The following is a 25,463-nucleotide window of genomic DNA, read 5'->3' as shown; positions in this document are numbered from 1 at the left end:
AGCAAATTAAACACGAGGTTCTCTTCCAAAATCTCTCTCTGATGGGCAGATTGACATCTATTCCCCAGAAAACATGCCTCTCGGGTCCATTAAGCAATTTTTAAATGTTATGCTACGTGAAAGAAAATAGAAACCGCCAAGCTAGGTTTCCCTTGCTTCACGCTACTTGGCGATGTTCCTACACGGATTTTGAGAATCACTATAAAGAGACTCTGACTCGGAGTCATAGTTCATACATAGATTTTGGGTAGCAAGAACTACAATTCCCAGCAAGCAGCGGAGCCACCTGGGCATGTGCTTGACTCTGATTGGATAAATAGCCATGATGACGACCAACCAGCGCTCCGGTTGTTGTTTTTCGGCGCTTTCCGCGGAGCGCTGTGTAAGGGGAGGGGGAAACTTTGAAAGTTGGAAGCTGCACACCCGGTACTGGAAAGTTTCTTGTGGGGAACAGTTGTGGGGAAGTGGGCGTTTTCATTATTTCGGGTCCCTTCCGGAGCCCGTGGATATTGCTATCGGGGTGGCGGAGAGTCTCTCTTGGATGCTGGGTAGGGTTCTTCGCAGGAATCCCGCCTCTGGTCGGGTGGCTGCTGGCCTTCTTTGCGGGGATTGGGGGGATGCTTGGAAGGTGCCCTTGTCGGAGAAATCTTTCTTCTCCCCGCAACGTTTTCATCCCCCCGCCCCTAGACGCGCACACTACCGCCACTTAAGGCAGATTGGGGTCTATGTAGGGGATCCTGTCATTAGGGAAGTCAGGGACTGACTCACTTCAGGTGGTGTTGAGCTCATTCCTGAAATTCGAATGCGGGCTCCACCAATGGCTAGGTGTTTGACTTTGCGCATTTCTCAACGTAGTGTCTCAGTAGCCTTATCTATAAAACGAGGTAAAACATCCGAATTTCAGCTATTTTTGTTACTTCAGTTTTCATTAAACGTCTAACAGGATTTTTCTTGGTGGTGGAGTGGAAAGAGTTCAGTCTTCGGGGTTAAATTTCTCTCCTGGCCTCCAAAACACGTAGATGGGCGCACACATATACAGCAGGAAGAAACAAAGAAGCAATTCATAAACATGCGTTAATAAGATTATGAAACATATATGTACAAAGTGTGATGGAAACTTTGAAGAGAAGTCTGACTCTGGGGAAGGCCTGTGGAGGGAAGTCAGGGAGGCAAGAGGGTGCTTGAATAACCTACCAAGATAACTTTTGACCAGAGAGCAAGTCACATGTGGGGCAGCAAATGGTGTTTGCTGAATGAACCAAGCTCTGTGTGCCAGCCACTACCCAAGTCTTTGAATCCCTTACCACAATCCTATGAAGTTGATAGGATTCACCTATCAACTATCAAGGGTGATTAGAGTCACCCTTGTTTTGCAAATGAGGTAACAAATGTACTGGCAGGTAAGTAACTTTTGCCAGGAAGGACAGGATCTGAGCCTTGCAATCTGATGTATGAATAAGAGCACAGGACACTTCTTTAAAGTTTTAAAAATGTGATGGGTTTGATCCCCAGCACCAAAAAAAAAAAAAAAAAAAAAAAAAAAAAAAAAAAAAGTGATCCTAAGAAGCATGAAATTTATCCTGTGGTCTGATGTCTGATGTGCTGGTGGGATGTTTTAAAGGATAAAAGTGAGTTTTTAGAAAACTTCTGGCAAGATTGTGACACTGACCTACCTTTTTCAGGCCAACTTGGGGTTTCTTCCTATGTGCTCCTGTAGCACACTTAAATAGCAATTACAGTACTTACTGCATGACTGTAGTTATTTGTGTATATACCTTTGCATTTCTCCACTGTGTGTACCCAAAGAGGAGGAAATCCATCTAAATGATTCTTCTGTCCCAGAGTTCAGCAGAGTATATACTTAAGAAGTGTCTGTAGAAGGAACAAATTGAATGGAATGTTTTTTTTTCTTCGTTTTTGTTTTTGGTAAAATGGGGAGTGACCAGAAACAATATGCAGTAGTCCAGGCAAATGTTGGGAGTGGCCCTGTTAAGATAAAGATAGCAGATTATTATTGTTAAAATCTCTGTAGTTTGGGGATTATTTTTGTTGTTGTTGTTCTGACTTGTTGATTTTATCAGTCTAATGGTGTTATTGCCTGGACCTACCTGATCTGTAAAGATACTAAGCAATAATCTACCAGATAGATGTCACTTTCTATTGGGGGAAACAAATCAATACTAACAAATTCCCATTGGGAAAAATGAGGGCTATATGTTTTAGGTTTGTGGAAGGTGTTCCAAAATATTACTTATAATTATATTGCTTTGTTCCATGGAACAATGAAAAGTGCCTATTTCTACTCTTTCTAGAGAATGCTTTGACAGCCTCTCCTTTGCATACATTATTAAGGAAGTCGTAAGGAAGTTCTAGCTCTCCAAAGATAAACATTTTGTAAGCCTCATTTGCCCCCAACAAGGTATAACAAGAGTGAAATTTAATTGCATGTGGGATTATAAGCAGCTATTATAATAAAGAACGTTTTTGATTTATAGATAATAACCATAATAATAAAATCTCATTTGATTCAGGTTTGTTCTGGCTCCTAGAAAAAGGAAAGGTTAAATATAATTCTGGGCTTGCAATAGAGTGGAATGGTTAAGAAGATAGGTCTCAGAGTCAGATTGTCTGGGTTCAAATTCTGAAACCACTATTTACTTTTTCTGGTAACAACAGTCTAGGGGACATTTCCAGTTTAGTTTTCTCATATGTAGAAAGGGGCCAATAATCTACTTTTCTTTTTTTGTTGAGAATATTATTTGTGATAATTAAGGTAAAGCTTTTTGAACAGTGCCTGGTATGTAGTTGGTACCCAATAAACTTAGCTGTTATCATCACAGTGCAATAAAACTAAAGAATTCTAGGGGTGATGGTTGGATATATACCATGAAAATTAATTACATATTCAAATAAACTATAAATACTCTGAAAATCTTAAAATGCTATATAATTGTAGTAGTATATTTATGTAATAAATATCAAAGAATTGTGTGAAATGCACATTCTGAAGTTTTTGTGTATGTGTTTAATAAATAGGTGTTTCTCTTTAAAGCAGTCATTTTTTCTTTGTCATTAACATATTACATTTCGTTTTGAACATGGAGAAACTTGAAAAATTTTTTATTTTATGAAATGTTTTGGAAAGCCCATCCATGTGCATTATTTTCTGATGTTTCTTTTCCAGTTTCTTCTTTTCTTTGCTGGATCTGGAGGCATGGGTAGCAAGAAACTAAGAAGAGTGGGTTTATCTCAAGAGCTGTGTGACCGTCTGAGCAGATATCAGATTGTTACTTGTCGGGTAAAACTTATTTAATTTTTTTTTTTGCTAAGAAATTTTATGTACAAATTAACTTTAAGTATATTTTGATAATTCTTAAAACTGGAATGTAAACACTTAGGTTTAACTCCCATCCCCCAAAAAAAGTTGAACGATGGTGCTTTTCCATAAGCCACTTAGGTTGCATTTCCAAATGCAATTTCATTTACTGAAATCTAATGTTTTTGCATTTTAGGGGACATAAGGTGAAGTATACTCATACCATTTCTTTGGGGCTGTACTGAAGTTTATCTACTTAAAATTTTTTGTAGTTACATTTATATAAGAAATTTTACTCAAATTAAGAGATGGAATTCAACATGGGAAATTTCTCTTGGAATAGAAATTAATAGTTACAACTAATTTTTAGTATTATTTTCTTATTGATGAAGCCTGAGAGATACATAGAGCAAATGTTGCATTTTTAAGCACTGTAATGAAACGAATCCCTTTCAAGAGGGGAAATACAGTTTAAGGTTATCCTTAACAAGATAGATTTCAGAGCATACTATGATTCTTTTTGAATCTCTTGGTGTGTTAAGTGTATCTTTGGTTCCTCCATTATACATTTAATAATCCTTATGTTCATATTTCAAAATGCTCTTAAAAGTATGAAATTTAGGGGCTGGGGAGATAGCTCAGTCGGTAGAGTGCTTGCCTTGCAAGCATAAGGCCCTGGGTTCGATCCCCAGCACCCAAAAAAAAAAAAAAAAAAAGTATGAAATTCAACATTTTATTTAACATCTATTCAGTCCTGTTTTCTCTCAGTTATCAAACACTTTCTCTGAATAATAGATTAGAAAGAAACACATTTTTTTTTTTTTTTCCAGTGCTTAGGATCAAAGTCAGGTCCTCATGCATGCTAGGCAGGTGCTCTGCCACTGAGGTATACCCCAAGCCCCAAGAAACACATTTCAATCTGACACTTTCTGTGTGCATGCATATATGCATCAGATTCTTTCTGGTATGGGTCCAGATTCTTTCTGGTATAAGTGCAGTATTTGCATAAACCTAAATTGGATGCTACTGCTATGTAATGTTGCCTGGTATGTCCTCTGGTATATGCCAATTGAACTAATAATTAGAGTATGAAACTGTTATCCTATTTTTAGTTCAGGCATGTTTAAGGGAAAAATACAATAAAAAATTCATAGAACTGGGTTGAGACTCCGTGGCAGAGCATTTGCCTAGCATGTGGGAGGCCTTGCGTTCAATCCCTAGCACAGAAAAGAAGAAAGAAAGCATAAATCTTTGATCTGTAAAAAATTACATTTTTATCTACATATGGGCAATATCAATTGAAAGTTTCCTTTTATTCCAATATCCTTGTTTCACATGCATGTTTAAAATATTCTCTTTGTCTCTTTAGGACTTTTTATGTCTTTCCCCACTGGAACTTATGAAGGTAACTGGCCTGAGTTACCAAGGTGTCCATGAACTTTTGTGTATGGTCAGCAGGGCCTGTGCCCCACAAATGCAAACGGTATCTATTTTTTGATTTGATTATAAAATGATTCTTAATCTCATTTAAAATCTGTTTTGGGGATGAAGCAAAAGTAGAGATGAGCACTTCAGAAATATTGAGTATCCTACCATATTGTTAGTCCTCTAATGAGAGTACATGTGAAAAATTTTTGAGGTTTATAATCTCATGAGAGACATTTCCTAAATGTGGGAATTAGGAAGCAACAGGAAGTTTTCTTTCTTTATGCAGCTAATAGTGATATTTCAAAAGGTCATCTTTATTGTCATTTATTTGAATAAGATTTGAGGGCTTTGCGGTTAAATTATAACATACTCAAAAGCAAGGAACTCTGGGCCATGAAGTGAATGCTTACTCTCAGATGAGAAACTTAAAGAAAAAGATAGATTAAAACTTAAGAAGAAAGATCCCAGTGAACTGAAGGAAAGAATATTCTTCCAATATAGCACAGAGCGAGGCCCACCATACCACATCCTGGTTGATACCAGGCTTATCACCTTTTCCTTTGCAGCCAGACTGTACTTACTACAGTCTTGATGGACTGTCTGTATGCCAAGTGGATCCTATATACAACCCATTGTGTAATGACTGAAATTGAGAAAAGGAAGCCGAAGTATCAAATGGCTCTAAAACTTACCAGTGATCCACAATTTGAATTTGCCATGCACATACAAAGAAGCCTATCCAGATGACTGCTTGGTACAGAGAGCAACTCAGGACAAGTGTTACATTGTGGCCACAGTTGACCATGACCTTAAAGGAAGAATCCCAATCACTAGAGTTCCTGACATGCACATTTCTAACCATAGGTAGAATATGGAGCAGATGCTGGGTGGCTATGGAGCCACTCTGCCTCCTTTCCTCCAACTTTCTCTGTTGAAGTTCATTTAACATGCCATAGCATGAATTATTCTATGCACTCATTTATTCTGTTATGAGCTTAGTATGGTTAAGTATATTCACTTTAAAAAGTATACTCTCTATTTGATGTTGTTTTGAAAATGAAAAAAAAGAATTTCAGAATTTTATTATATCAAAAAACTTCAGATATACTCTATAGCTTATTTTAGATACATTCACTAATACCCCCAATTTTTTATTCCCATTACTAATACCCTCCTTAAACCACCATTATTTTCCTTTCAAATGGTTACAAAATATCTTTCTGACAGATCTCCCAACTTCCAGTATTAGCCATCTTCAAGCTATTCTTTTAAGCCAACCTGAGTATCTCTTCAAAGTGGTAATTTGGTGTATTATTTTCTTAGTGGTTACTCTAACACAAATTACCGCAAGCTCTTGACTTCAAATAAAAGGAAGTTATTCTCTCACAGTTCTGGAGGCCAAAGGTAGAGACAGAACTGCTCTCTCTCCAGAGGCTCCAGGGAGATCTATTCCTCACCTCTTCAGCTTCCAAGGAGTGTGGCATTCCTTTGCTTGTGGCTACTCCTTGTCTGGTCCATCTTTCCATTGCCTTTTCCTCTGAATATTGAATTTCTCTCTTCCTCTCTCATAAGGATACTTGTGATGGCATTTAGGGTCTGCCCAGCTAATTCAGGATTATCTCCTCATCATGAAGTCTTTAACTTAATCACATTTGCAGAGGCCCTTTTTCCAATAAGGTAACATTCACAGACAGGTTTCAGGGATTTGATGTGAATATCTTTTAGAGGGCCATTTCTCAGCCTATGAACCTCCCTTTAGGTGTTCTTCACAAAACAACCTGAGTTTGAAATGATAACTTGGTCTTGTTTTTTCTTGTTGCTCTCAGCATAAACTCCAAACTTCTACAAAGCCCTTCTTGGTTAAGCCCTACTCCTCAACCTCATCATTTGCAACGCTGCAACTGCATTCTTTCAGCTAAATGAACTTTGTTTATTTTTTGTAGTTTTCTTTTGTTTCCATTTTCATTCTTTATTGTTTGAATTTTGTCCATCCTGTCTTTGGCAGAAATGTTTACATTTCTGTTGCTTATCTAATAGATAAATGAAACATAAAATATATCAGATTTTAGCTCAGACATACAGCACTTCAGTGAAGCCTTTCTAGATTACAAGGTTGAGATTAGGTTTGCCGTTTCTATTCTCTTTTCCATAACACACTGTCTCTTAAAAATTGTATTGTAATTGCCAGTTTCTAGTCCCAATTTCATAATCCCTCTGTAACATCACATCCCTATAATCTATCACAGTCTATGGTATGGAGTTGAACAAATAAATAATAATAAATAATAGAGGGAAAAAGAAATAATAGAGGGAAAAAGATAGATTGGGTTATAGCTTCTAAAATTAAGAAGTTAGGAGATGACTCATGTTTTTGAATAGATTTGGAGGCTAAAAAAAATTTAATCATTTTTTGTTCAGGCTTATGGGATAAAGACACAAAGGTCAGCAAATACCTCACCAGCATTTTTATCTACTACCCTTTCTGCTTTGGATGAAGCCCTGCATGGTGGTGTTCCTTGTGGATCCCTCACAGAGGTAAAGGAAAAACTTTCTATATCTTCTATTGACTTATAATCTTCAGAGCCAGGAGGAAAAAGTTTAGTTAAAACACATAAATTGTTTCAGCTGGGCATAGATGTGCATGCCTGTAATCCCAGCTACTTGGGAGTCTAAGGAAAGAGGATCACAAATTCAAGGTTGGCCTTTTCAGTTTAGCAAGACCATTTCTCAAAATAAAAAAAAAATAAGGAGGGCTGGGGATGTAGCTCAGTGGTAAAGCAGCCCTGGGTTTAATCCCCAGCACCTAATAAATAAGTAATTTCATGAACATTAATCTGAATTAAGTTATAAGTACTTCCATTAATCTGAATTAAGTTATAAGTACTTCCCATTTAATCCCTAGTACCTAATAAATAAGTAATTTCATGAACATTAATCTGAATTAAGTTATAAATACTTCCATTTAGTGCCTGGTGTAGTTGCTTAGCAAACAAAGGTTTTAAAAAATACCATTGCTGACTGACTAAAATCTGTTTAGATTCCAGTTTCTTTGAATCAACTGAGAAAGTGAAGAGTACTATGAAATAATATTATGAAACAACTTGAGGGAGTTAAAAAAGAATCCCTACTTAGCATACTAGGAAAATATGAAATTTTATTAACATTTGAACAAATAACACTAAGCTCAAATGAGTTATTTTTACTTCCTGTTACAAATAAAACTTAGTTCTAGAAAGTGATAGGTTATTGTTTTAGTTGATATTGCATAACAAATTATCCTAAAACCAAGTGACTTAAAACAATAAACACTTATTTACTTTTCAGTTTCTTTGGGAGTGGCTTACCTTGGTAACTTGCTAAGGGATGCAGTCATGTGAAGCTTGTTTGGGACCAGTGGATTTGTTTCTAGGGGCCTCACGTGACTGGCGGACTGGTGCTGGTTTTGGTAGAAGACTGTTCTTCCCCAAGCAGCCTCTCCATAGTCTCCTTATAACATGATGACTGACTTTCCCCAGGGAGAGTGGTCTGAAAAAAGGCAAGATGGAAGTGTTGGTACCTTTAGTGATCTAACTTTGGAAGTTACACATCACACCTCTGTTTCATTCTCTTCATTAGAAGTGTCTGTACATCCAGCCCATATTCAGGGAAAGTAAAATTAGGCCCTATTCTTTAAGAGAAATGTTAGGAAGTTAAGGACATTTTAATAGCACCAGTTCTTTTCTTGAAAGCTGCATGTTGGTTTCCTCTCCCCCCACCCCCTATGGAGGCCAGGTTTCTGAATGTTTCTCTCATCACATCTCTGTACAGAGCTTCTTTTGCGAAGGATCCAGCAAAGCCCAGTCTTCCAGGGTGAAGTTCACAGACACATCCTCAAAGGTGATTAACTCCATTTCCTGGCTTCCAGTGTGTCCTAGCAGGCTCCCTATGGCTCCTCCAGTTAGTGAAAATCACAGGGTCACTGAGGGTGTGTTCATGGATGTGGTGACTTGATAGGTCATTTACCAATATACTCCTGAGGACTTCTCATTCAAAGGTTCTAGAAGCATAGATAGTTCTAGCAAACTTCAGAATAAGAGCAGACTCTTCTTACATTTTTTTTTTTTTTTAAATTTGGTGGGTTCTTTCTTTCTTTTTTAAAAAAAATTAAATATATATGTATATTTAGTTGTATATGGACATAGTGCCTTATTTTATTTTTTTTATGTGGTTCTGAGTATCAAACCCTGTGCCTCATACATGCTAGGCAAATGCTCTACCACTGAGCTATATAGCCCCAGTCCCTCCTCTTACATTTTGATAGTCATAATTTAACTGTAAATTTTTTTCCTTGAAAAATTCTGTTTTATATAATATAATTATTTTATTTCCTATCTCCCAAGAAAGATACAAAGAGGTTTGTGAGCTATGTCTAGTAGATGCCTAGTAATAATAGTTGGTAAATGAATTAATGAGTAAATTAGTTTAAAAATCAGCCTGCTGTTGCATTGTATCACCACCAGATGGTGTCAGAATCATAATATCTTACATAATCTTTTTCGGATCAAGTTGAATGTACTCAATTAAAGACTATAACAATAGTTGTAAATTTACTTAAGTAGCAAAAAATAAAAATTCACTTAAGATTAACAAGTAAATACTTTTTATTTTTAAGTTTTAGAATTATTTTTAGTACTTTTCCACTTAGCTTTTAGCAATTCTTTTTGAATTCAAGTGGAGTTATATTTTTTTTAAAGGTGTTTAGTTGTGATCTGCTTAACTGGATTGGAATATAAATACTCTGTTTATTGGTGATAAGTTCTCTATTTTTTGTTCTTTTCTTCCATCTTTTGGGGGCTTTCAGATGAATATAGGGAGTATGTCAGTTTACTTTCTATTAAGAAAAGAAGTTTTTGGCTTCCTTTCTGGTGCTGCCATGTTTGGGAATCACATCTGCTCATGAAAGAGGCTCAAGGTGTCTCACTCTCAGTGACCCTGTGATTTTCACTGACTGGAGGAGCCATAGGGAGCCTGCTAGGACACACTGGAAGCCAGGAAATGGAGTTAATCACCTTTGAGGATGTGTCTGTGAACTTCACCCTGGAAGACTGGGCTTTGCTGGATCCTTCGCAAAAGAAGCTATACAGAGATGTGATGAGAGAAACATTCAGAAACCTGGCCTCCATAGGGGGTGGGGGGAGAGGAAACCAACAAATCTATGATGAATATAAAAATCCCAGGGGGAGATCTAAGAAGCTAAGTGGTAGAGACACTGTGAAGATAAAGAAGGTAATCACTGTGGAAAAACCTTCAGCCAGATTCCAGAGCATATTGTGAACCAGCAACAAGAATAAAAAAATCCTCTAGGTGTAAAACCATGTGAAAAGAGTTGGGATGTCAAAATACCCACTGGCCCTTCATTTCTAACTATGCCCCTCAGAACTCACAGTGGACACAAACCATAGGAGTATTAGGGTTGTGTACAGAAGTCATATAAATGTTAAGGAAATGTGGAATGTTCACACTGGAAAGAAATATATTTAAAGGGAATGTGAGGTACTTTTCAATTCTTGCATTGACTTTCAAATACATGAAAGAACTCATATGTAAGCAATATGGTAAAACCTTTAGTTCTTTCAGTCACATTCTAAGATATGAAATAACTTACAATAGAAAGAAATCCTAGGCATGTAAGCAATGTGGAAAAGCCTTTAGTTCTTATATTAAAATATGTGAAAGAACTCACTCTAGAGAGAAGTCTTATGCATATAAACAATGTGGGAAATCATTCTCTACTTCAAGTCACTTTTGAAGTCATGAATAAATTCACAGTGGAGAGAAGTGCTATGTATATTGGAAATGTGGAAAGCCGTTTTTAGTTCTTGTTCTTTAAATACATGAAAAAAACTCACCCTGTAGAGAAACCCTATGTATGTAAGCAATGTGAGAAAACCTTCTCCACTTTGAGTCATTTCAAACACATGCATGAATTCACAATGAAGAGAGCCCTACATATGTAAGCAGTGTGGGGAAGCCTCAGCTTCAAATCATTTTTGAGGGCAAGAACAGACTCACAATGAAGAGAAGGCCTATGAATGTAAGCAATGTGGGAAAGTGGGAAGGACTAAGGAGTCCTTCCTGTTTCTTTCAAATACATGAAAGAACTCATAGTGGAGAGAAATCCTTTAAATATTAGAAATGTGGGAAGTCACTTTCTTTTTTTCTTTTTTCTTTTTTTTTTTTTTTTTTGCGGTGCTGGGATTGAACTCAGGGCCTTGTGCTTACGAGGCAAGCAGGGAAGTCACTTTCAAGCACATGAACAGACTCACAGTGGAGAGAAACTGTAGATGTAAGCAATTGTGGTAAAGCTTTCACTCATTTTTGTTCCTTTCAATATTACGAAAGGAATTGTGATGTAGACAACCCTGTATATGTAAACAAAGTGAAAAAGACGTGTCCTCTTCCAATTCGCTTAATATACTTGAATGAACACACATTTGTGAGAAACATTGTGTATGTATACAATGTGGGAAAGCCTTTATCAGTTCTGGATACAATCAATTCAAGAAAGAATTCACACTGAGAACAATCTTTATGTATGTTAGTAATGTGGGAAAACCTGTGGTCCCAGTTCCTTGAGAAAACATGAAAAAAATAAAAACACTGGAAAGAAAGCCTATGTATGTGACCATTGTGGCAAAGCCTTTGTGTCATCTAGTTCCCTTCAGATAAAAGAGCTCAAGCTGGAGAGAAATTCCATTTAGGTAAGCATGTAGGTATGGTAAAGGTGGTTTCGGTTGACATGGGTTCCATCACAGATGTGAAAGAGTTCACACTAGAAACACTATTGCACACTATGTAAGCAATATGAGAAAGCTGTCAGTCAGTTTATTTCCTTTTACCAACATGAAAGTGCTCATACTGGCAATTAATACAAAAGATAGAATATGGGAAAACTTCATAATCATAGGACCTTTCTAGTAGTCATGAGAATCCACAGTGGAGGTAACTAATATGAGTATAAAGCATGTGGAAACAGCTCTAATGATCTTGGTTTGATTCATATATGTGGAAGAGCATAGTATGGAGAGATTCTGTGACTAGAAGAGATGTGCAGAAGTCTTCATTTAGCCCAAATGCGGGAAGGTACACCGGATCAAGATCCTGTGATTGTGAGAAACACATGAAAAATGTCAATGTTAATAAATAGTGTTAAAGTTCTATGGAAAATTCCTCGTGGAGTGGGATCTTATAAAAATAAGTAACATGAAAACTTGATGCAAAGAAGTCTGCATAGAGTGGTTCAGAAAATATGCAACTTGAAAGAAATGTACTAAAAGTTATAAATACATAGTGTTTATCAGTGGCTCATTTTAAAAGTAGATCTCTGATTATATATTTCTAATTTTTATTCTTGAAAATAAGTTTTAAGCTGGTCATGTGCTTTTTTATAGTCTCAGGTACTTGGAAGGCTAAAGCAGGAGGATTCCTTGAGTATATGAGTTGGAGATCAGCAAAACCTCACCTCAGAAAAGAACTGGCTGGGTGTGGTAATAATGTACTTGTAATCCTAGCAACTCAGGAGGCTAAGGCAGGAGGATAACAAATTTGAGGCCAGCCTCAGCAATTTATGAGAATTTTGTCAACAAGATCCTGTCTCAAAATAAAAAATAAATAAAAGGACTGGGAATATAGTTCAGTGGTAAAGCACCCCTGAGTTCAATCCCTAGAACCAAACCATATCAAATCAAACAAAATGGCAAAAACAAAGCAAAACAAAAAGAAACTAAATTTATTAAAATGATATGATTTTATAACTTTTGTTAATGCAATAGTGTATGAGTTTAGTAGATATTGTCTTTTGAAATCAAGTCAAGTAATAAAGTTTTTTTCTCTTTCTGTTATAAACTGGGTTGGATTCAAGGGTGAACTGCAATATCTTTCTAATATCTGAGTTTTTTTTTTTAACTCTAGTTTTAAAATAATTGTGGTCAATGTACCATTGAAAATGAACTTTTGTTAGCTGTTGTTTTCCTACTGGTCACATGGGAGATTCTTAACATTTATATGTGTACCTTCTTTCTTTTTTTTAATAGAACAAATAATAACATTTAATGTGGATTTTATACATTTTATTTTTCAATGCATACTTCCTTTCAACAATTTTTTTGTCCATTTTTTTAGAAAGAGTTTCTTAACTTTTCAAACAAGTTATAATGAATGTTAACTTTTTCACTTACTCAGAAGGTATCTATCTACAGATAGCCCTTTGTAATCATAGTTCAGATCAAGTTTATAGGTTTGCCAAGGTTTTCATATCATGTCAAGAGTCATTATCATGTGTTTCCAACTTTAGTTGTTGTTTTCCTCATGTAAATTTTACTGTACATACTTTTATTGTCATAACCTTTATTTTGATCATTGTCCTTTACTCATACCAAAATATACATTATGTTAGAGTATTTTCTTGCCAAAGACCATCATAGTATGGTCATAGTATGTTACATAGTATGTAATGTATTGTAGTAATAAATCTGTCCTCACACCAAAGTAAAAGAAAGAAATATAGTTTGTGTGTGTGTGTGTGTGTATGTGTGTGTATGTGTATTTGTGTGCATAGAAGATTAAATATATCTTATATGGATAGGTTTTGAACTTTTACTAGCTTATGTCCCAATATAAAAACCAGAACAATACCAAAACTTTTAAAACAGATCATGGACTCCTTCCTGATCATGTCTTTGGCCTTCTTTTGGGAAGGCCATTCCCTATATTTACCTTCCTATACCTTACCTTTTTATACATAGGAGGTATAAAATTTATTTATTTATTTTTTTGCTTATTTTATTTAATTATTTTAAATATATATTTTTGGTTATAGATGGACACGATATCTTTATTTATTTATTTTTATGTGGTGCCGAGAGTCTAACCCAGTGCCTCACATGTGCTGGGCCAGTGCTCTGTCACTGAGGCAAAACCCCAGCCCATTTTGCTTATAAATTTTATTAAATCATATATCTCTTCTGTGAATTGCTTTTCCCACTTACTCTTATTTTTAAAATTTAAATTTAATTTTAATTTAAAAATTTTTTTGTAGTGCTGTGTATCAAGCCCAGGACCTCATGCATGGTGGGCTAGCTCTTTATCACTGAACCACATCCCAGCCTCCTCTTAATGTTATGTCTAAGATATAACATGTTGCAGGTAGCAGGAGTATAATTCACTCTCATGCGTATATCATATTCCATTTAGAAAATGTGCCATAATTTATTTATTCTTTCTCCTGCGAGTGAACATTCAGGTTGTTTTCAGTTTGCTGCTAATATGGACAAGTTCTATAAATTTTTTGTACTTGTCTCCTGGGTTACCTGCTCAAGTATTTCTTTAGAGCAGGAATGGGCAAACTATGACCCAGTTAGTTAAAACTGGCTCACTGCCTGTTTTTGTAAGTATAGTTTTATTATAACACAGGTATGCTCATTTGTTTATATTTTGTCTGTGGTTGTTGTATGATACAAGTTGAGTCAGTTATACCAAAGAATATGTGGTGTACAAAACTTAAATATTTATTATGTGACATGTATCTAGGATATCTGCCTTGGAGGAATTTGGTGGTTGTAGGCTAGGCACATACATTTGTAACTTTGCAGAATCAAGACAAATTATTTTCTGGAGTACTTGTGCCTGTTTACACTCCTGTCAGTCACAAGTTCTTGCCTGTATTTTCTTACCTTGGTATCATCAGACTTCTGTTCATCTTTGTGATCTTAATTTTCATTTTCCTAATTACTAATGAGCTTTCAAAAGAATTTGGATATTTTTAAAAACGAGTTTTTAAAGGTATAATTTAAATGCCATAAAATTCAACCATTGTAATCATAATCCTGTGATTTTTTTTAGTAAATTTATAGTTTTGCAGTCATTACTACAATTAAATTCTAGAACATTTCCATCATCTTCATACTCATTTACAATTAATTCTGCCCCTATCCTCAGCCCTAGGCAACCACTGATGTACTTTTTTTCTTCTATAAATTGTTTTCTAAACAATTTTACATAAATAAATTCATACAATTTGTAACCTTTCATGTTTAATTTCTTTCATGTAGCATGATTTTTGCTTTTTAGGTAAATACCTGTTGTAGCATGTGTAAGTAATGTGCTCACTTTAATTGTTGAGTAGTATTCCACTTTATGGATATAGCACATTTTGTTTACCCATTCATTAGTTGATAGATGTTTGGATTGTTAGGTTTTTGCTACCAAGAATACTGCTTCTGTGAACGTTCATGAATATGTCTGTGTGGAAGTAGGTTTTTATTTTTCTTGGGTAGATTCCTAGGAGTAGAATGACCATATCATAAAATACTTATGTTTAGATTTTTAAGAATTTGCCAGATTGGTTTCCAAAGTGACCATATTATTTTACATTCTCACCAGAACACACAATGTTTTTTTTTTTTCCCACAGAATCACTAACACTCAGTGTTTTCTTCTCTCTCTGTATACTGAGTTTTGAACCCAGAGATTGGCACATACCAGACAAGCATTCTACCACTAAGCTACCCCAGCCCCATTGTGGTTTCATTTTGCATTTCCACAAAAACAAATGCTTATTTGTGTTTGTTAGCTATTCCTATATTTTCTTTGCTGAAGTGTCTATTAAAGTTTTTTGCCCATTTTAGAAATTGGCTGTTTTCTTGTTGAGTTGTAAGAGTTCTCCATATATTCTGGATTAAGTCCTTTAATATGTGATATGCGATATATGATTTCCCAGACTTTTGGCTTGTCTCTTTCATTAGTAATGGCATTTGAAGAGCAAAAGTTTTTAATATTAATTTAGTTCATTTCATCCTTTTTACACTTGATCATGATTTTGGTGTCATCTCCAAGAACTCTTTGCCCAACCAAGGACTGGAGATTTTTGCTGTTTTCTTCAAGAAGTTCTATAATTTTAGATTGTACATTTAGGTATTTGATATATTTTGAGTTAATTTTTTTGGTGTGTGTTACAAGATAGGAGACTATGGTGTGGATTTTAAGGTTTTCTTGTTGGCATGTGAATTTTCCCAGAATCATTTATTGAAATGTTTCCTTATTGTGTTATCTTGAAACCTTTGTTGAAAATAAATTGATTGCAAATGTAAGGATTTAATTCTGGACTCTCAATTCTTTTCCATGCATCTGTATTTATTTAAAAAATAACGTACAGCTAATTTTTATATTTTTTTTGTGCAATGCTTACTCAGGTTCACTCATTTAAAAAATTGGCTTTATCTTTTATTGATTATAGTGGCTATGTGTTACAGATACTATTTTTTACTGTTCACTGTTTATTTTGCCTATCTTTCCATTTTCTCTGGTTATGTGTTTTTTGTACTGGAGATCGAATGCAGGGATGCTTAACACTGAGCTACAATCTTCAACACTTTTTTTTGTATTTTATTTAGAGACAGGGTCTCACCGAGTTGCTTAGGGTCTTGCTAATTTATTGAGGCTAGCTTTGAACTAATGATCCTCTTGCCTCAGCCTCCCAAGCTGCTGGGATTACAGGCAGGCACCACCTTGCCTGTCTCTGATTTATGTTTTGAGTAGCTAGATATTATTAATGTAGTTGAATGAATCAGTCTTCTCATGATTATTTTTTTCAGTGTCCTATTTAAGAGGTTTTATGCTTCCTGGCAGATCATAAAGATATCCATTTTTTCCCCTAAAATCATTGATGTTTTAGCACCTCTTTTTGAATAATATGCATTCTCTAGTGATTCTTAATGGAATCCCCTTTATACATCAAGTTTCAACCTAAGTGTGGGTGTGCTTCTGGTTCTCTAGGTATAGTATTTGTCTATCCTGGATCTTTATTTAATTATTTATTTATTTATTTTATGATAGTAGGGATTGAACCCAGGGCTTCCCTATCATTGAACTACACCCCAATGCCTTTTCTATTTTTTCATTGTGAGGCAGGGTCTCTATTGCTGAGGCTGGTTTTAAATTTGTGATCCTTCTGCCTCAGTTTCCTGAATTGCTAGGATTACAGGCATATGCCACCCTACCTGGCCCTGGATCTTTATTTTTTAAGAAATTTCCTTTTAATTTTAACTGGATTGTTCATACAATAAGTAAGCAAATATGATTTTTATAATAGTGAGCTATCTTAAAAGGAATGCTCATCTTGTATTTCATCAAGAACGAAAGGGGGCTGGGTGCAGTGGCGCACACCTATACTCCCAGCACCTCAGGAGGCTGAGGCAGGAGGATGGAGAGTTCAAAGCTAGCCTCAGCAAAAGCAAGGCACTAGCAACTCAGTGAGACCCTGTCTCTAAATAAAATACAAAGTAGGGCTGAGAATGTGGCTCAGTGGTCCAGTGCCCCTGAGTTCAAACTCTGGTACGACATCCCCACCCCCCCAAAAAAAAAAGAACGAAAGGGGGATTTAATAAGTGTCAATTGACAAAAATCAGCAAAGTATTTTTGCAATGTTTATTAAAATTGTTAACTGTATTATGGTTATAGAAGAGAATATACTTATTAGGATATATACTGAAGTGTTTAGTAAATTACTTTGATGTATGCAACTAATTCAAACGGTTCAGAAAAATATTTATGTATCACCCTCCCCACCCCCCACACACTGTCTCTGTCTCTCTCACATATACATACACATGTACACATGGAGGTGAGAAAGGACAAGCAAATGATAAGCAAGTGAGGCAGAATCTTAACAGTAACTGGATGTGAGAAATGAATTTGTATGGGTACCCTATTTTATTCTTATTATAATTTTTCTGAAAGTTTAAGATTATTTCCAATTAAAGAGTTTTAAAAAAAAAACCCTTGATTTTTATTATAGGTATTAAGGTATTAAGTACATAGGTATTAAGGTATATAGGTATTAAGGTATTAAGTATCCTTAATCAGAGTTAAGGAAGTTTTCTTCTTTTCCTAGTTAAAAAGCTAATTTAGTTTCATATAACAAGTGCTTTCTTTCTGTATTAATTGAAATGATCATTTTTCTATATTGATCTAATAATGTGGCAAGTAACATTTACAGATTTTCTAATATTAAGTCACTATTGCTCTTAGGAATAGATCATTTGGGAATGATTCATCTTTTTTTAATGAACTACTGGGTTCAGTTTACTAATATTTAAGACTTTTCATATCAATATTTATACAAGATTTTGAGCTTTAATTTTCCTTCTAGTAGTGTCTTTGCCTGAATTAAAACACAGGATATGTTAGTTTGGAGAATGAATTGTAGAGAAGCTTCTTTTTTTTTTAATATTGTGTAATAGTTTGCCGATGATTAAAATTATATGTTCCCTGAAATTTGGTAGAACTTGCCTGAAAATTTGGTCTTATTATTCTCTTTGTGGGAAAATTAGAGGAGATGGGAAAAAAAAAAAAAAGAATAAGAAAAGAAACGAATTCAGTTCCTCTAATGATTATAGAACTGCATAGGTTTTCTGCTTCTTCTTTCTTCTTGAGTAATTTTTCTGAATGATATTTTTAGGATCCCCCCCATATTCTTTAAATTTTCAAAATTATTATCATAAAGTTATTTGTTGTATTCTCCTAACTTTTAAATCTGGTTTTATATGTAGTTTTGTCCTCCTTTCCATTTACATTATTACTTACTTTGTCTTCTTTCTCCCTTTTTTTTTTTTTTTTTTTTAAAAAACAACATCTTGGCTGGGTGCAGTGGCGACTGTAATCCCAGCACCTTTGGAGACTGAGGCAGGAGGATTGTGAGTTCAAAGCCAGCCTCAGCAAAAGCAAGGTGCTAAGCAACTCAGTGAGACCCTATCTCTAAATAAAATACAAAATAGGGCTGGGGATGTGGCTCAGTGATTGAGTGCCCCTGAGTATAATCCCTGGTACCATCCCCCACCCAAAAACAAAAAACCCAAAACCATCTTGTTACAGATTTGTTGGCCCTCTAATTTCTTTGTCTTTTACTTCATTTATTGTGGTTATTTGCTTATTATCTTCTTCCATCTATTTTTTTTTTCTGGAGTTATTCTTTTTTTTCCTATAACTTTTTAAATTAGACATTTAATCCATTAATTTTCTTCTTTTTACTCTGATCTTTGAATTTCCTTTGCTACATTCTTTATTTTTTTGTTGCTGGGGTTTGAACCTACAGCCTCAAACTTGATGGGTATGTGCTGTGTCACTGAACTTCCCCCCTAGTATAAGCATTCTTTTGATATGTAGTATTATTATTTCCATTCAACTCTAAGGATATTTAAAATTTCTTTTATGACTACTTATTTGACTTATTTATAATTTTAAAATCTCTAAATTATTTCATTAAAATCTCTAAATTATTTAGTTTAATTAAAATCTTTTAATTTTAGTTAGATTATTAACCTAGTTGAAGTTTTTGTCAGAGAACTTGCATGATATTGATTCACTAAAGTTCCCTGAGACTTTTTTTTAATTGTAAACAAATGAGATACATGTTGTTTCTCTGTTTGTACATGGAGTAAAGGCATACCATTTGTGTAATCATAAATTTACATAGGGTAATGTTGTTTGATTCATTCTGTTATTTTTTCCCTTTTCCCTCACCCCTCCCACCCCTCTTTTCCCTCTATACAGTCCTTCCTTCCTCCATTCTTGTCCCCCTCCCTAACCCTAACCCTAACCCTAACCCTAACACTAACCCCTCCCACCCCCCATTATGTGTCATCATCCGCTTATCAGCGAGATCATTCGTCCTTTGGTTTTTTGAGATTAGCTTATCTCACTTAGCATGATATTCTCCAATTTTATCCATTTGCCTGCAAATGCCATAATTTTATCATTTTTTATGGCTGAGTAATATTCCATTGTATATATATACCACAGTTTCTTTATCCATTCATCAACTGAAGGGCATCTAGGTTGGTTCCACAATCTGGCTATGGTGAATTGAGCAGCTATGAACATTGATGTGGCTGTATCTCTGAAGTATGCTGATTTTAAGTCCTTTGGGTATAGGCCAAGGAGTGGGATAGCTGGGTCAAATAGTGGTACCATTCCAAGCTTTCCAAAGAATCTCCACACTGCTTTCCAGAGTGGCTGCACTAATTTACAACCCCACCAGCAATGTATGAGTGTACCTTTTTCCCCACATCCTGGCCAACACCTGTTGTTGCTTGTGTTCTTGATAATCGCCATTCTAATTGGGGTGAGATGGAATCTTAGTGTAGTTTTGATTTGAATTTCTCTTATTACTAGAGATATTGAACATTTTTTCATATATCTGTTGATTGCTTGTAGATCTTCTTCTGTGAAGTGTCTGTTCATTTCCTTAGCCCATTTGTTGATTGGATTATTTGTATTCTTGGTGTAGAGTTTTTTGAGTTCTTTATATATTCTGGAAATTAGTGCTCTATCTGAAGTATGAGTGGCAAAGATTTTCTCCCACTCTGTAGGCTCTCTCTTCACATTACTGATAGTTTCCTTTGCTGAGAGAAAGCTTTTTAGTTTGAATCTATCCCAGTTATTGATTCTTGCTTTTATTTCTTGTGCTATGGGAGTCCTGTTAAGGAAGTCTGATCCTAAGCTGACATGTTGAAGATTTGGTCCTACTTTTTCTTCTATAAGATGAAGGGTCCCTGAGACTTTTTAAAAAAATTAAATATGTGATCAACTTTTGTGAATGTTCCATGTGTGCTTGAAAAGGATGAGTTCTCTGATAATTGGTGGTCTTTATATGACAATTAAATTAAGCTTTTCTTTGGATTGTTTACGTCTGTTTTATCTTTATTTATTTTTTCTCAAACTGACTTAGTACTGATTTAGTGAGGGTTGTTAAGAAAGCCTGTTCTATTTTGTAGATGATGAATTTTATCAGTTATATTACTTTTTGTTTTACATATTTTTAGATATTTTACTATTTCAAAATAAAGACATTTAGAATTGTCATGCACTCCCAGACAACTGACTCCTGTCCCTCTTCCTGGTAGCACTTATCACCATTATAGTTTTACTGTTGTTTGATTATTTAATGTACATCTTCATTGGAGAATAAATTCTAAGTGGGCAGAGATTATGCGTTTTTTTCCTTCTTATTGCACCCAGAGTATTAGCACATGTGGAAGGTACTTAATAAATGTTAGTTGGATGAATGCATCTGTTTTTCTTTATTTTTAGCTCTTACACAATGATTGTGAAAAACAGTGTTTGGTTCCTAATGCCTCTTCCACATTTACTCCTATGATCCTGGAGTAATCTTGCTTTATAAGGAACTTTTAATGTTATTGCAATTCCAGGGAACAGTATTTATTTTTGAGTATTTAATTGGTATGCCATTTGTTATTTTAAATTATCAAAATAGTACATTTAAGAAATTTGATTTTTTTAGCCAGGCATGCTGGTGCATACCTGTAATCCCAGCCACCTTGGGAGGGTAAAGCAGGAGGATCACGAGTTCAAAGCCAGCCTCAGCAAAAGTGAGGCACTAAGCAAGTCAGTGAGACTCTGTCTCTAAATAAAATACAAAATAGGGCTGGAGATGAAACTCAGTGGTCCAGTGCCCGTGAGTTCAATCCCCAGTGCCCTCACCCCCAAAAATGATTTTTTTTTACTTATTTGATTTTTTATTAATAAGCACTGTGATTCTTTCATTTTAGGATTTTTTTCTTACTTGTTTTTAAAGTTATATACCTCTAATATTTATATGTTTATATCTATATATTTTTGTCATATATTGCTTTACAAATCATCCCAAAGCTAAGTGACTTAAAACAATAATAAATAGTATCTCAGACAGTTTCTGTGAGTCAGGAATTTGGGAACAGCTTACTGGGGTGTTTGTGGTCTTGGTCTCTTCTGGGATTGCAGTGAAGATATTAACTGAGACCAAAGTCATATGAAAACTTGGCTGGAACTGGGGAAGCTGCCTTCAAGATAGCTCACTTACATAGTTGGGAAGTTGGTTCTGGCTTTTGGCACTTCTTTGTCATGTGAACCTCTACACAGGACTGCTTTGAGTATCTTAATGCTGTGACAGCTGACTTTCCCCATAGGACATGATCCAAGGAAGTAAGATAGAACTGATAATGTCTCTTATGACCCAGCCATAGAAATCACATAGCTTCATTTCTACTGTGTTCTATTAGATGTGAGGACAAACCTAATACAGTGTGGGAGGGGACTGTAGAAGGTCATGAATACAAAAGATGAAGATCACTGGATCAGTCTTAGAGGATAGCCATCATATATACACAATCCCATGAGACCAGGACTACAAATGCTCACATATATATGCATACACATATATGCATATGATCTTTAAAAGACCCTAATTTATCAAGGCTCTGAATCTTTATTCTCAGAGACATTGTTATAGGCAGAATGTCCGAAGTGACCTTTGAGTGATGTGCTCTAATCCCTAGAACCTGTGAGTATGATGAGATGTCACTCCTATGATCATGGTATGTTATGTGGTGCAGTAACTTTTAGGATAGGGTGAGTATTCAAATCTAATTACAAGAGCTGTCAGAAGCAGTGCTTTCTCTGGAGGAGAAAAAGGGAAAGACAAAGAGATTCAAAACATGGGGAGAACTTGAGATGCCATTTCCTGGTATGTAGGTGAAGGGGGGTATGTGAAAAGGAATTAGGTGACCTTCAGAAACTGCCAGGGGCCCTCAGATGCCAGCAAGAAAGAGACTGTAGACATGCAGCTGTAGAGAAGTAGATTTTGCCAACAAAGTGACTGTTATGGTTTGGATGTCAGGTGTCTCCCCAAAGAGCTCATGTTAGACAATGCAGGAATTTTCAGAGGTAAAATGATCAGATTATGAGACCTATAACCAAATCAGTGGATTAATCCATTTGATTTGAATAAATTACTAGGTGGCAACTGTAGGCAGGTGGGGAGTGACTACTGTTAATAGGTCAATGGGGGCATACCTTTGGGGATTATATATCTTGCCTTGCTCCCTGTACTTTCTCTTTGCTTCCTTGCTACCATGAGCTGAGCCGCTTTCCTCTGTCACACACTTCTATCATGATGTTCTGTTTCATCTTAGACCCAGAGCAATGGAGTCAATCCACCATGGACTGAACCTTTGAAACTGTGAATCAGATATGCCCTTCCTCCCCATAGTTGTTTTTGTCAGGTATTTTGATCACTGTGACACAAAACCCACTAACACAGAAATTGGTAGCAGGAGTGTGGATGTTGCTGTGACTAACCTGACCATGTGGTTCAGAAACTTTTGGAACCAGTTTGTGGGAGGATCTTGGAAAAGTTTGAATGGGCAGGCTAGAGAAACCTTAGAATGCTGTAAGCAGAGCTTAATGGGCAGTTCTGATTAGAGCTCAGAAGACCAGAATGCTGATAAGAATGTGGACGGTAAAAACTGTGCTGATGAGGTTTCAGAGATGATTAAGGTCTCCTTGGGGAATTAGAGGCCAATCATGTTATATTCTGGCAAAGGACTTGTCTATATTTTGCTTATGTCCTGAGACTTTCTGTGAGGCTCAATTTAAAGGTGATGGACTAATTAATCTGAAGGAGGAAATTTCAAGGCAGTACTGCAATTAGGCAGTGGCACGGGTATTGCTGGTGCCTTTTAGCCTTGTGTTCTCTGAGAATTGGGAGCAGGAATTAGAGGATAAAGATTTTAAAAACTTGCAGTTTAACCAGAAAAGAACATGTAAGATGGGTCAAGGAAGATGTGGTGGCTGAAAAGATTACCACCACTAAAGAGAAGCTAAGTACTTTACACTGAGACAGTACGAAAGATGCCTTGAGGATATCTCAGGAATCAGCAAGATCCTAGCCATAGTAGGCTCAAGGGTGTAAAATTGAAACCTCCTTTGAGAAGAGGCCTTGGGGCACCCTGCTTGCACAAGGTTGTCTGGAAAATTATTTCCCCAGCATTCATTACACCATGCTCTGCTCCCTAGGCACTCAGAGGCCAAGGGGATCTGGCTACAGCTTGAGCTGGTGACATACCTTGGCATGATGCATGTGCCAGTTCTGCAGAAATGCAGGATGGGAAGCTGGACTTAAAGGGTTGTGAAGGCTTCTACTGAGTTTTCAAAGGAAGGCCTGGGAGATGAGGAGTATTGAGGGTTGGGATTCCTATGGGTAGCCCCTGAGAGGGAGAGAAGTGTGAAGCTTTGGGAAGAAAGCTGAAGCAGCAGTGAAGACACCTAGGATTAAAGATGCCAGAGAATGTGGAACTTCTGCTGAAGAAAGGTGCTAGGTGCTGACAGAGCCAGCCTAAGAGAGAGGTCATATGGGTTACAACTAGCAAGGTTGTCAAGATGGGTCTGCCCAAGTCCTTTAGAGATTACATCTCCCTACCATGTGTCCCAGTTGCTGGACATGGACCTACAGGACTTGATTGCCCAGATGTGTTTCAGTCTTGTGTTGGTCCCATTCCTTCTTTATATGCCCCTATTTCTTCCCTTTGAAGTGGTATTGTTAACCCTGTGCCATTATATATTGGAAGCATGGAACTCACTTTTTGACTTTTTTATGGGGACTCACAACCATGAATTTGCTTAGAGTTTCAGATAAGACTTTGGATTTGGACTTTTGAACAATGCTGGAACTGTTGAAACTATGGGAATTCTTGGAGCTGGACTGAATGCATTTTGCACTGTGAAATGGAAATGAGTTTTTAGGGGTCAGGGCGCAGAATGTTATGGTTTGGGTGCAAGTTGTCTCCCCAAAAAGCTCATGTTATACAATGCAGGAATGTTCAGAGGTAAAATGATGAGATTATGAGAGCTGTGACCTAATCAGTGACTTAGTTCATTGGATGGATTAATAATCTGAGTGAATTACTGGGTGGTAACTGTAGGCAGGTGGACTGTGGCTACAGAAATAGGTCACTGGGGAGCGTGCCTTTGGGGGCATGTCTTGTCCCTGGCTCCTCATCCTCCCTTTGCTTTACTTTGCTATGTCCTTTTGTCATGATGTTCTGTCTTACCTCAAGCCTAGAGCAACAGAGTCGTCTGACTGGACTGAAACCATGTGCTCAAGTAAGCTTTCCTTCCTCTAGGTTGTTCTCATCAGGTGTTTTGGTCACAGTGATGAAAAACTAACACAATTATTGAGCTTAGAAGTTAATACTTGGGGGACAAGAATGGAGGAAGGAGGGACTAAAAAAAAAAAAAAAGTTAATACTTACCTCATCCTCCAGATAGGAGACCAGGCAGTTGATCTCAGGATCAACTCAGCCTTATGAGATCCTGAGCAGAGAAACTCTTGTCAAGCCTTTCTGGATTCTGGCCTACAGAATTTTGAAATAATAAATGGGTGTTGTTTTAAGCTGCTAAATTTGTGGTAATTTGTTACACAGCAATAGAGAACTAATAGAAGGATCAGTGGAAGTGTCTAATTGCATTATATGGTCTTTGTTTCTGGTTGAAAGGTCAAAACCTAGGTGTGGAAATGACTGAGGGAATAAGAACATATCTGAAAATATTCTGCTGTTATTTTTGTAGTCACTTTTCTCTGATTTTAACTTCAAAATCCTCTGTCATCAATTTTGATATATGTGAATTTCAGTGAATCTTGGTAAGTCTGCATATTAAGCTACAACACCAGGATAGAAAGTGGAACTAGAGAGTTACTACTCATGCCAACCAGAAGCAAAGGGGAGAGTCAGAGATACCAACTCTGCTGAATTGTTACAGGGAGTGAGCTACAAGGCTTTGTGCCATTCCCTGAGAACATTGAATTCCTTATTTATAGAATATGTAATAACTGAATATTAACAGTAAA

The 25,463-nt window shown here is 36.2% G+C and overlaps 1 protein-coding gene across 7 annotated transcripts in view; it reads left to right on the top strand.

Annotated features, from left to right (window-relative positions):
- Positions 1–371: 371 nt before the first annotated feature.
- Positions 372–25,463, top strand: part of RAD51B (RAD51 paralog B) — a 642,577-nt gene continuing 617,485 nt past the window's right edge. For 2 of the 7 annotated variants that reach the window (XM_079127119.1, XM_079127120.1), the window contains exons 1-4: positions 373–428; positions 3,190–3,298; positions 4,686–4,799; positions 7,163–7,279. In XM_079127119.1, coding sequence (XP_078983245.1) covers positions 3,215–3,298; positions 4,686–4,799; positions 7,163–7,279 — 315 coding nt within the window. In that variant the 5' untranslated portion in view covers positions 373–428; positions 3,190–3,214. Of the gene's footprint in view, positions 551–3,189; positions 3,299–4,685; positions 4,800–7,162; positions 7,280–25,463 lie in introns of all 7 variants that reach the window. The other 5 variants (XM_079127121.1, XM_079127122.1, XM_079127118.1 and 2 more) reach the window with 4 other exon arrangements.

Source organism: Sciurus vulgaris (assembly GCF_902686455.1).
Source record: "Sciurus vulgaris genome assembly, chromosome: 2".
NCBI classification, from domain to species: domain Eukaryota; kingdom Metazoa; phylum Chordata; class Mammalia; order Rodentia; family Sciuridae; genus Sciurus; species Sciurus vulgaris.
Note: the sequence above shows the minus strand (reverse complement) of the source record. Positions and strands in the feature narration are given on the sequence as shown.